Source organism: Poecilia reticulata, linkage group LG11 (genome assembly GCF_000633615.1).
Source record: "Poecilia reticulata strain Guanapo linkage group LG11, Guppy_female_1.0+MT, whole genome shotgun sequence".
NCBI lineage: Eukaryota > Metazoa > Chordata > Actinopteri > Cyprinodontiformes > Poeciliidae > Poecilia > Poecilia reticulata.
The window spans coordinates 6,046,893-6,059,849 of NC_024341.1; the positions used below are offsets into that span (position 1 = coordinate 6,046,893).

Sequence of the window (12,957 nt, forward strand, 5' to 3'; positions counted from 1 at the left end):
CTCTTGGTCTCCATGGTTCTCCGGCCATGTGTGCGGGGGTGTTGTGTGGAGGTGGCTTAGCAGAAACACAGAGGCAACGAAGCCAAAGAAGGAAACGTGTACCTCTGAAATTAATTCTTTAATGTCTCCTTGCTGGGAGAATTTAGTGCTTTTTTTTTTTAAAGGTTGAGAAACATGTTCCATTCAGAGGAACTCATTTAATAACGGAGAGAGTTCAGGTTTTTTTGACTGCATAACAGAGATTTGTGCTTGATTAAGAAGCTGCCATTAATATTAATGTGAATCTTTCATTCCTGGAAACAAAATACATTTGTTGTATTTGAGTTAAAAACAAGTTTTGACTTATCAAACGGCTAACCTCAACTTTCATCTCTGTACCAGACGGTCATGGTGTCGCTTGAAGGTTTGACGAAGGTTGTGGACCCCTCCCAACTGACAGCTGACTTTGACGGCAGCCTGGACTACAACCACGAAGAATGGATAGAGGTGAGACAGACTACCACACTAAAAACCCCAAAGGAACACAACTGTGTCAGATGGTGAATTTGGGCAATTAACTGGGTTTGGTTTGACCAGGTGCGAGTCGCGTTCGAGGAGTTCTCTGGTCACGCCACCCAGATGTTGACTCGACTGGAAGAGATGCAGGAAACTGTGTCAAGGAAAGACTTCCCCCAAGACCTGGAGGGGGCGAGGCGGATGATAGAGGAGCATGCTGCGCTGAAGAAGAAGATCATAAAAGCTCCAATAGAGGAGCTTGACACCGAGGGCCAGAGGTAAATAGATTTAATCAATGTGAAGCAGAATGCATAAACCTAAATGTACAAATCTAACATGCAACAGCTTTTGGAAAATCACTTGAACACTAGAGCTCTCTTAGATGAGAGCCATGAGTTGTCTTATGTTTTTTTTCCCTTTCTAAAATACTGTACTTGAAAGAATTATCTGCAAAACAGTCTGTGAAATTTCACAAGTTGAAAATAGAAACTTGAAGACTAGGATGCTGTTGTTGCAGTGCGTTCCTGAGAGTGTCCAAAGAGTGTGAAGAATACTTTATAAAATTATCCTTGGACAGAGGCTGGTAAAAGAATGATCTTGTTTGTTCTTTGATTAAAAAAAAGCATAGTTTAAAATGAGAAATGTGCTAAAATCATCCAAGTATTTTTAAGGGTGCGTTTACATCAGCCCTGCTTAACCTTTTTTAGTTGGACTTTAGTTTGTTTGCCTGGAAAGTCTGGTTCGTTAGAGAAGTGTGAATGTATAATCGAACTCTGATGCAGGCCAATAGTTGAACTTTGGTCTGCCCACAAAACGAGGTCTATGTTGGATTGAAGAGAACTCTAGTGCGGTTCGAATGCGTATGTGAACGCAAATGGAACCGGAGACCACTCCAAAAGCAGGAAGTGGACAGTAGCACCTGGCATTCTGGGTAAATACAAGCAAAACAAATGCAAATACCCAAAGACAGAAGACAAATCTTTCCCCTGCTAAAATCGGACACCACTCCAATTTTAATTACATTTTGTGAAGAAGGAAGTTGCGCTCAGTGTTTTGTTCCGAGGATTTTGTGTTGTTTCCTCGGTGCAGCCCACTTCAGACGGGGTGAACAGGTTTGTTTGGTAGTGTGAAAGCCAACAGCAGCAGCTGAAAATGTAACAAATGTTGCAACTTTGGTCCCCAATCAAAGGGAGTCTACTGGACTATGATGTATTAAACACCTGAATTCTTTATGGCTAAAAACATGTTTGTTTTTTTTAGGAATACTTTCAGCTAATCTGTTAAAGTTCTTTATTTAGAAAATGCAGATGAGCAGCAAAAAACACCCTGTCCCTTGTGAAAATTCTTTTCATCGATGTTCATGTAACTAATATCATATTGCTTATCCACTTTGCTCAGCTCTGTTATGACTTTATGACCTGCTGGGTGATGTGGTAGACACTGACCATCTGTTAACAACAGCATTCTGTCATAAAGCTTCGGACTTCCTGCCATATTGTTACATATTTATTTCTTAATGGACGTAAATCACCTTTAGCTTCCAAATATGAAGCTAACAACACGACGCTTACGTCTGCAATGTGAATATTAAACTTTACGTAGCGCCTTAAGTGTGATTCAAATGCAACCTACTTCTGAATAAATTGCAAAATTATACTTCAAGAGCAAAAAGTAAGAGAAATTCTATTTTTATTTTTATTTAATCCATGTCCAGGTTGCTTCAGCGGATTCAGAGCAGCGAGGCTTTCTCCAACCGCAATGGCAGCACCGGCGGCAGCAGCAGTAGCAGCAGCGGTGGCAGTGTCGGCGTCTGCAATGCCGACACCCAGGGCCTGGTCCCGCGCATCACCCAGCTGCTGGACAAGCTCCACTCCACCCGACAACACTTGCACCAGGCCTGGCACGTCCGGAAACTGCAGCTGGATCAGTGCTTCCAGCTCCGGCTGTTCGAGCAGGACGCAGAGAAGGTCGGGATTGTGCAGAAGTGACCTATAACAAGAGCTGGTGATCAGTGTGGGCAGGCAGCTGTCAATAATCAGCTAAAACTTAATTATGGCATCGATTAATGCCGTTTGTGGCGCTCGCACGAACTTGTGTCCGTGTTTTTACATTTCTGTGAAGGGGAGGAGGGGGTAAAAACTGAACAGCTTCATCCGATTACGAGGCATTACGACAGATAATAGCTAAGGCAGGCTAATACAGGTAAAGACCCGCCTCTCCTGGCTCCAACCCAGACGGCTCCGGCGATGACAGCTACGGCAAAAAATAGAGACGGGGAGAGAAATTCAAAGCTCCATGTTTGAGTGATTGGAATAAAATAGCAGGCTGCAGCAGCAAGGAGGACTGCAGTATCGGATACACTGCAGCAGCAGGAGCTTGTTGCTAGGACACCATAGGGCACAAGTTTTTTTTGTTTTTTTTCCAAGAGAGTACGAGAGGATGCCGCTAATAGAAAGCATTCGATTTCTGTATTCTGACAGCGCCGTGCTCAGTCTCACTCGGGTTCACCAGCATGCAGTGTGTCTCGCTTTGTTTTCCGACTTCCTGCTACAATAAACTGTAGATGTTACTGAGGAGTAAGGCTCTGGGCGATAAGTCGATTTTATTGATTTTATCCATTAATCGATGTTTTTTTTTTTTTTTTTTTGACTATTTAATTTTTGGGTAATTGGGATTTTCTTTTCACCCATGCACTCCTTGGGTTTCAGAGTGACGTCAGCACGCCCAGAGTCGCCATCATGTTGTTTTCACAAATATTTCTATTTATTTGGACTTTGACTTCAGGTCAACTCTACCGAAAATAAGCGCCGGGCTATGATTGTTTTTCTTTTTAAAATAAAGTCATTAACTCAAGAATAAAGTTATAAAAATGCAAGAATAAATTAGTTTGATGATAAAGTCAAAATAATACAATAATACAGAATTAATATTACCAGAATGTAGTTATATTGTTAGGAAAATAAAGTAGTAATTTTTGAGAACTGTAAAATATGGTATCAGTTTTGCATATAAGGAAACACTTCATCTTTTGACAGTATTAAATTATCAGTAGCAGAAAAGATTGTCTATCTTGAACAAAGAACCACATGAACTGAGGTGGTCGCCTCAGATCTCCATAACTTTATTGAAGCCTTTTTTTCTCTCACTAAAACAGCTTTTTCTTGTAATTTTAAGACGTTTTTTTCTAGCATTATGACTATGCACTCGTAAATAAACAAAGATTCTCGTAGTCTGGCGCTAATGTTGCGTCCAACTCCCAGAAGGGATAACCAAAGTAAAAGCCACTTTTTGAAAATACTATTCTGTCATTTTCAATTTCAGTTTTAGAAAAAAGTTTAAGGAAATGTATTCAAATCGGATCTGATATGAATTTTTTTTTTAATCTAAAGATTTGATCTTTTTACCCGTATTGCCCAGCCCTAGAGAGGACCCTGTCCATCTGCTTGGATATGCTCCCTTGAAGATAGTTAACTTTAGTTTTTTTTTCCTCCTGTGTCTGTTTCTGTGTGTGTCTGTTTTGACATCTTCCTGCCTCAGATGTTTGACTGGATCATGCACAACAAAGGTTTGTTCCTGGCAGGCTACACAGAGATTGGCAACAACCACCCCCACGCTGTGGAGCTGCAAACCCAGCACAATCACTTCGCAATGAACTGCATGGTAAGACACATGCACGCATGCACACACACACACACACACACACACACACACACACACACACACACACACACACACACACACACACACACACACGTACAGAAACACAGATGTTCAGCAGGAGCTAATGCTTTTCCGCCCACTAGGACTTCAGTCCATGCCCCCCTACCAACTGCATAATCATATTGTTATTGCACTAAGTATCAACCTCTAGTTCTGGGTTCGGGTGTTTGTTTAGAGCAGCCTGCACATTTCTCACATAATCGCAGCAACACAACTAGGTATTAAGTAATCCTATTCTCTATTCACGATCGACCTTACATAACTATTATGAAACGGTTGAAGAGAGGAAATCGTCCGTCGGCTAAGGATTCAGGAGATTCTTCAGATTAATCTTTCATTTTATTTTAGATTTGTCTTTTTTATTGTGCATTTTTCTTTTTCCACACAAAAAACCCTCACCACTACAACAACAGATTCCAATGAAATTCCCAAAGAAAACAACATGGTAGCTGCTTTTTCATTACAAATGTGTGTTAACACTCTGTTGGTATTCCATTAACGTAGAAGAAACACACAAGAAAAAACTTTTTTTTAAAACATACCAAAACATGTACAAACGGGCACGGTAATTCACAATTGTGCAAATCTGTAGACAGCACATAGTTAGAAATAAAAACATCAAAGACAAAACTGGTTTAAATTAAAACTGTTTTTCAATTATACTGTTATCACATCTCTAAAAATGTATTCAGGAAGTGTAATTTTCAGTTTGATCTCCGTTTTTAAGTTATTCCAAAATATTTTGTTTTTGTTGCATTCATAGATCTATTGTTCCTGTTTCCTATTTAAAAATTGAGCAATTATTATGATCAGTAATGAAACGATTTCTAAGTACTTCTTTGGAGAGGTAAATTGTATTTAAATTTTGAAGTTTGGTTCTCTATCTTTTAGGCCATAAAATAAAAAACATGCCACATCATCCTCTTTTTGCCACTTCCTGTCATCTTTGTGGTTTCTGACAGTAGTAACAGCCGGTTGTTGATCATGGGGTGCCAGCTGTTGATCAAAATACACTAATTTCGATGTGACAGAAAAACCACCTCATCCTAGCGCGAAAACCTTTTAGCAAAAAACAAGTTTTGTTTTTTTCAAAATTTTTGCGTTTCCATTCCATTAAGCAAATTTATTTTCGTTCTTCCAGTTTGCACAATTACATGGTGAACGGAAACACAGCTATTGACAGCAACTAAAAGTTTTTCCTTTAATTTTAGATTCCTCTTTAACGTTTTGCCTTTCCTCTCTCCCGCCGCTCTCCACAGAACGTGTACGTTAACATCAATCGCATCGTGTCGGTGGGCAGCCGGCTGCTGGAGTCCGGTCACTACGCCTCCCAGCAGATCAAGCAGATATCAGGTCAGCTGGAGCAGGAGTGGAAAGCGTTCGCCGCAGCACTCGATGAACGCAGCACGCTACTAGAAATGTCAGCCAGCTTCCATAAGAAGTGCGACCAGGTGAGTCTGTCTGACCTGTTCTTGCTTTAGATTTTGTCTGATTGTGTATGTATTTATTTATTTTGGTTTTAGTTTCATTTATTTTTTCATTAAATGAATATAAGCGTCCAGTAACAAACCCTTTTCCCAGTCGCTTTCTATAACCAAACTGGCTGCCGCTCAGCGCACAGAACACGACCTCAGTATTGATCTGTTCATGTAACCGAAGCAAATGAGCATGCTGTTTATTCTCCGGTTACAGACTGTGACAAACAGGGTCTGACCGGTGCTGTAAAAGCTCTGCATTAGGAACCATCTGCCCGCTGAACTCGCACTCATAAATCTGCTGCTACTTTCAGAAATGCTCATTTCAAAAGGATTTTAGATGCGTAAGCTGTTGCAAATGTTTTCATTTCTTATTTATTTTTCCATCTTGGTAACATTATCCAACTCGCGCTGATGGGCTGTTTTGTTGCACCCAGCTGATGTTTTTACTTATTTAACGGGCGCATTTGAACAGAAGACGGCTTTACTTACCCCCAATTCTGCAAAGCGAAATTTATTTTTAATAGCTTTTATTAAAAATAAGGAAAATAAAGTCAAGATAGCTGTGCTTATTCGTCTGTTCTGCTTAGTTGGTGCAGCCTGGAGTGAAATCTTCTCTAAAACGCATGAAAAAAATCCTAGAGTGACTGCAGGTAACGCAGCTCACAATTATTTTAGTAATCAATTCTGACGATTAATTTGATTTTAAAAAATTCACATTCTGCAGATTTTTCATTTAACTACTTAAGCTTTGTTTTATACTATATCAGAAATACATAAGATGCTAATAAACAAAGACGTTTTTTTCAATAAGAAAATCAACATTTTATTGCCTAAAATGCAATAACTGCATTCCTTTTTTGTACCTTTGATCATTTGTATTTCAGGATGCATTTACAGCAATTATAAAAACTTTTAACATGAGTCCAGTGTAAAGCTGTAAGTCAGCTTTACACTGACTTACACTTTACAGCGTAAAGTCATACACTGGACATCAGTGTAAAGCTGATGTATTGATTATATCTTGGATTAATCAATTAATAGTTTGATCGCAAAAGATGCTTAATAGGAATTTTTCTTTTATACAAAATTTGATTTTGATCAGGAAAAAAACTATGGCTCTTGAGGAGTTTTTTTCTACAGTTTTGTCTTAATTACTACTCTGAGTGAGACATTTTTTTTATGAGTATGTATGCTCCAGTTAGCGGTTAATCGACTACTAAATTAGTTGACGATTATGTCAATAATCGATTAATCATGATTATTCCGATTAATCGTTTAAGTCCCACTTTCAAACCACAGCTCTCTTAATCTTTATGTCTTGGTGCTAAACCGATACTACAATGTTCTGACTCTGAATTATTTTTATCCACAAGAAAATCACACCTATTGAAAACTTAATCCGATGCAGGCCAGTTCAACTTCTGCATATGTGGAGATGTATTCAGTTTTAGCTTGCTTTCATTAAAAACCTCTGTCTATGATGTCAGCCTATATAAATGTGTCCATGCAGGAAACCACCTTACACTAATAACTCTCTTAAAACTTGTACGTGTTTCAACTTAGTAACAATAGAAACAAGCTGCGTCTTCTGTACTTCCAGTCTTCCTAAAGTGCAGCTCCTGTTAGCCTGACTCGGTGTGTGTTTGTGTTCTTGCTTCAGTACATGAGTAATGTGGACTCGTGGTGCAAGGCATGTGGCGAGGTGGACTTGCCCTCCGAGTTGCAGGACCTGGAAGACGCAATTCACCACCACCAAGGCCTGTATGAGCACATCACAGCTGCCTACTCTGAGGTAAAACACTGTGCTGCAGAAATGTGCCTGAAGCCACACTGTTCACTCAGCTGATGCTACATAGTATCCCCCTTGAAGTTTGCCTCAGTCGTACTCGGAAACAAATTCTGGTATTAATTAGTTCCACGTAAATGTGACGCCCCGCTTGGAAAAAGTGCTGGTGGCTATTTCTGCCAGGTTTCATTTTTTAAAACGTTCTCTGATGTTGGAGCTTGGCTCATGCAAGGCAGGAAAAGTCACAATGATTTGTTGATGGATGTCGGTCCGCAGCATTTGTTTACCTTCAAACATCATAGCTGCCTGTTTACCAAAGACGGGTGTGAGTACGGGACTGAGTTTGACTTTTAATTGAGACCGATTTTAAGAAACACAGCTGTTGCATGTGGAAATGTTCTCCATTAGGAAGAGAATGAAACCTATAAATAAACATATTATTCCATTCCAAACATCCAGAACTTTTTTCTTTCAGGTTTGTTTGTTTTTTTATTCTGTTTTTAGGATGAAACACAAGAACCTGAACTAAACTAATTGAATATTTATAAAATGTTCAATTGAGCCCAATGTGGCTCTTGTTATGATTGTAGAGCTCAGAAAATGTATTTTCCAGTGGTTTTTTTCCTCCAAATTGTAGATAACTAAAAGCAAATTACTAATAAAAATGTTAATTTGTATTCAGCAAAATCTGGTGTGACAAATTGTCTTCAGAAGTCAACGAGTTACGAATTAGAAAAGATTAAATCTTCATCCGTCCTCACATCAAAGTATAGTATTGGCAGCATTATGCTGTGGGGACGCTTTTGCTCATCAGGGAGAGTTGATCATAATAATGAAGCTAATTTAGTGGATCTGGGAAAAGTTAAAGGGACATGAATTGTTTTCCTGTTTACACAGTGATGCCCTAAAGATATTGACATGTGAAGTATTTACTTGCAGAACTACTTTATTCAGTAAATCTTAAGATAAGTAAATAATTCTAAAAATATGTAATAAATATGTCCATCAAAATGGTTTTATTCCGGTTGTGGATTTTTAGCGGTCTTCTCCTTATGAGTAAGAATATGTGAACATTTGTTCAGGTGAGCCAGGACGGGAAAGCCCTGCTAGACAAGCTGCAGCGACCTCTGACCCCGGGCAGCGCCGATTCGCTAACGGCTTCGGCCAACTACTCCAAGGCCGTGCACCACGTCCTGGACATCATCCACGAGGTGCTGCACCACCAGAGGCAGCTGGAAAACATCTGGCAGCACCGCAAAGTGCGCCTGCACCAGCGCCTGCAGCTGTGCGTCTTTCAGCAGGACGTCCAGCAGGTACAACGCGCCGAAACACGCAGGATGATGCATTCGGAGCATCATCATCCTTCTTCTTCTTCTCTTTTTTTATTTTAATACATTTCACAAAAGGATTGTAAGGCAATTCAGTGAGTGGAAGAATTTAAATTTGGAATCTGCAGCTGCAGTCGGGAGCACGCCTTTATCACAGAGTCCAAATATGATAATACAGTTTCTGCCTGACAAAAAAAAAAAAAAAAAAAAAAAAAARAAARAAACAAACCCCATGGCTGCTTCCGAGTGTGTTGACATGGTAACTGTTGCTGCGGTAACCGAACTGGGTCATATGTCCGTGCAGATGGTTTTCCTCCATTCACATCGTGACTGAATGCAGGACGGGAGCAAGGCTCAGAGTTTGTTTTTGTTTTTTTTCACAGAACACGACTTAACTTAGCATCTTAACAGTTCCAACACTCTGCAGCTCTGCTTTCACAGCGCGCCCCCTGGTGGTCGCCTCTTGTTCAGTCGCTCCCGGCTCCAGGGTGAATCTGGTGTGTTTGTTTCCTCCCAGGTTTTGGACTGGATAGAAAACCACGGCGAGGCCTTCCTCAGCAAACACACGGGCGTGGGAAAGTCCCTCCACCGAGCCCGAGCGCTGCAGAAACGCCACGAGGACTTCGAGGAAGTGGCTCAGGTCTGTGTCTGGATTGTAACTAACACAGAGACTCTCTGCAACACTAACTGCTCACCTTAAACATCTGCAAGCCAGAAATATTACACAACTGTTCATGTTGCTTTTATTTTAGAAATAAAATGGAACCAAAAGCAGGCTTCTGTGAGTTTTTCTACATTTGGTTGGCATAAAATTAAATAGAAATTCCGACATCAGCTGGAGAGATGAAAATAAATGCAAGTAATGTGAATAAATAACTTTAATGAACTCAAATTTTAAGGTTTATTAACAATTACAGTACCCTAAAAGTTTTTTTCAGTAATTTCAGTATATTTCTCCAGTTTTATGCTCCCAGAATAGACCTCTGTATTGGTAAAGTTATTCACATAGATGCTAAAATCTACAAAATCTAAGAACTGAACTAAATTGAACTTTCTGACATAAGCACAACATGTTACATTTTTCTAAAAACATTTTTTAAATTTACAACATTTAACTATAAGACCTTAAATTTAAACCTGAACGCCTTAAGACAGAGTTTAGATTTTTGAACCACCTGATAAAAACTTTCTACCATATTACTTTGAGAAATATTTTAACTTGTGATTTGCTTTATGTCTAAAAAAAAAAAAAAAAAAGCAAACCATATTAAAACTAGAGGTAAAAATCTACATATCATGACATCTCACAGTTAAAATGCCTCAAAACACTTGAAGGAAATAACTCAGTTATTAATCTAGGTATTGGTTTTATTAAAACAAAAATCTAAAGAGTTTAATTACTTTCTTTGGATTTAAAATCTCAATGAATTTAATAAAAAAATCTTCTGTAAAATTAACCTCTTGATTCTCTGCCTCCTGTTTCTGTTTGTTGTCTCAACATCTCTCTCTCTTCCTCTTCACTTCATCATCATCATCATCATCTGCATATCCTGTTTTTCACTTTGCTCCTCGGTGCCTCCGTCTCTTTCATAACAGACGTTTCGCTCGCTTCACGCTGCCCCCTTGTTGAAGCCCACCTCTCTCCGTCTCTGTCTCTCCGTAGAACACTTACACCAATGCGGATAAGCTCCTGGAGGCGGCCGAGCAGCTGGCCCAGACGGGAGAGTGCGATCCTGAGGAGATCTACCAGGCCGCCCACCAGCTTGAAGACAGGATCCAAGACTTTGTCCGCCGCGTGGAGCAGCGCAAAGTCTTGCTGGACATGTCTGTCGCCTTCCACACGCACGTCAAAGAGGTGGGTAGGGGTCGGTGACACAGCGCTGAAGTGGATGGTGGGTTGTGTGCTTGTACCGATGAGATGAGAGCTCTCTGAGGGAGGGAACAAAATTACCTGTTGAAATGAAGCGTGGAGTACATTACATGTTCAGTCCAATTAGTCAGAGAAATATAAATAAATACTGTAGCGTAGGTACAGTATGTCTGTAGGGTCGGTTTTATGTATCAATAATCCTGCTTTACGTTCATAAATACTATAATTTACTGTGCAGTTACACAGATGTTAAAAACCAAACACAGGATCGTTTGTAATGAGACAAAAGCTGCTGCCTAGACTGACGTCTGCCTCCGTCTCCAGCTGTGGACGTGGCTGGAGGAACTGCAGAAGGAGCTGCTGGACGACGTCTACGCCGAGTCCGTGGAGGCCGTCCAGGATCTGATCAAGCGCTTCGGCCAGCAGCAGCAGACCACGCTGCAGGTCACCGTCAACGTCATCAAGGAGGGCGAGGACCTCATCCAGCAGCTCAGGTGCAGACAGGCGGTCCAAATACTTGAGATTTTTCATTATGTTTTTCCCCCCAGTTTCTCTCTACCTACCTGTACTCTGAGGCAAAGTCTGTGTAATGACTCTCTTTCATGTTTACCTATTTATGACACATTTTGATGCCTTTCTTTCTATACTTGTAGAGTCGGAAAGGAGAACCGTAAGTGTACTGTCAAAGTGATGAGAGGACAGTTATTTTATATTTCCCACACCTTTTTTACATTTTGTCACATTGCAACTACATAATTGAAGGCTTTTTATTCAGAGTTTGGTTATTGACTTTTGGTTTTCAAAATATTTGACAAAAAATATATTTACCCGGTTTTTACATTCAGTCCTTCTTAAACCATACTAAGTAGTATCACTTTTTGCCCCATGCACACTTTCAAGTCTTTTCAAGTTTCTTGCACCTTTTGACATCTAGAGACTTAATATTTCTTCTTTTCACATTAAGAGACTTAGCATTTCTTCTTTATGAAATAATTCAAGCTGAGTCACATTAGATGAAGAGCTTCTGTAAGCATCACGTTTTAATTCTTACCACAGATTCTTCTCAGTTTGAGTAGGTCAAGACTGTGACTGGGCCATTTAAACATTTCAACGTGCATTAAGCTAAACCCTTTGATTCTAGCTCTATATTTATGTTTAGTAGAATAGCACAATGTGCAAAATTGTGGTTGCATAGGACTTCTTTAGCACAATATCTGGCAGGTTGTTATAATTTACTCTGCATGTTTTTATGTTCAACTAGTTCATTGGATTTTTCCTACACTTGATAACATATTTATAGATACTGAAGCTCCCTGAAGGTCATTTTTAACAATGTGATAATGGAAAAAAAATAGGCAAGTGAGGAAAAACATGGTTTAAATGTAAGCAATATTATAAATGTAATATTCAACAGTAATAATATCATGTGGTTTTAATAACTTGCTAAGTCAGGTCAAAGTTATTTGTGTAGCAAATTTCAGCGAGTAGGCAGTTCAAAGTGCACTATGTCATCTACATCTAGATATTAGTCCTTTAATCTTGGAAATATTCTTCTGTTGAGGTGATAAAAGCCCAACTTTATAACTGTCTTTATGTGTCTCTGAAGGTTCAGGTCTGAGTCCAAAACTGTCCTCGGCTACAAAGTTTAGACACTGTTTACCTGAGTAAACCAGAGTACAACAAACAGTCGTCTTTGATGCTTGTCGTCTTCATTGTAGCTCTTATTCAGGCAGGACTGGATTTACAATTTGAAATAAACGTGTCAACACTCAACAAAGCTAAATATACGCTAAGAGAAATCTCCCTAGAAGACGTTAATGAAGCACATTAAGCCCAAAAACGGCAAGCGGCGATGATGAGAGGCGGTGTGAGAGAGGTGGATGTGACTGTCCAGCTTTATTTTTATGCAGAGGATGTTCCAGTGCCTCTCCTCACTCCCTCTTTTCTCTTTGTGCTCGCCACCCTTTCCCTGGCGACTTGGCTCCGTAGCGGGTTCTTACATAAGACCACTTTTATAAACGTGTCTAATTGTGCGCCGCTCTCTCTCTCTCTCTCCGAGAGGCAACTGTAGCTTCACACACCTTCTTCGTGTAGGACTGAGCTGTTGGAGTGCACAACATGTTCTCCACCAACACTACCTCATCATAATTAGCCTTTTTGTGAAGCCACTTGTGGATTTATATTTCAAGTAAACAGCCGATTAGCAAATTAGCGATAGCTTCAGACTTTTTTTTTTTTTTTTATCGCTTCTTTTCCATGCTAGCACTGCCGCAGCATTTT

At 39.8% G+C, this 12,957-nt stretch overlaps 1 protein-coding gene across 7 annotated transcripts in view; it reads left to right on the top strand.

The window, feature by feature from the left end:
- The window catches only part of LOC103472073 (triple functional domain protein), a 79,465-nt gene that overhangs the window by 36,527 nt on the left and 29,981 nt on the right, over positions 1–12,957 (top strand). For all 7 annotated transcript variants that reach the window (XM_017307500.1, XM_008421446.2, XM_008421443.2 and 4 more), the window contains 10 exons: positions 382–486; positions 577–773; positions 2,210–2,462; positions 4,033–4,155; positions 5,475–5,666; positions 7,354–7,485; positions 8,562–8,792; positions 9,325–9,447; positions 10,471–10,662; positions 11,002–11,171. In XM_017307500.1, the coding sequence (XP_017162989.1) occupies positions 382–486; positions 577–773; positions 2,210–2,462; positions 4,033–4,155; positions 5,475–5,666; positions 7,354–7,485; positions 8,562–8,792; positions 9,325–9,447; positions 10,471–10,662; positions 11,002–11,171 (1,718 nt within the window). The remainder of the gene's footprint in view (positions 1–381; positions 487–576; positions 774–2,209; positions 2,463–4,032; positions 4,156–5,474; positions 5,667–7,353; positions 7,486–8,561; positions 8,793–9,324; positions 9,448–10,470; positions 10,663–11,001; positions 11,172–12,957) is intronic.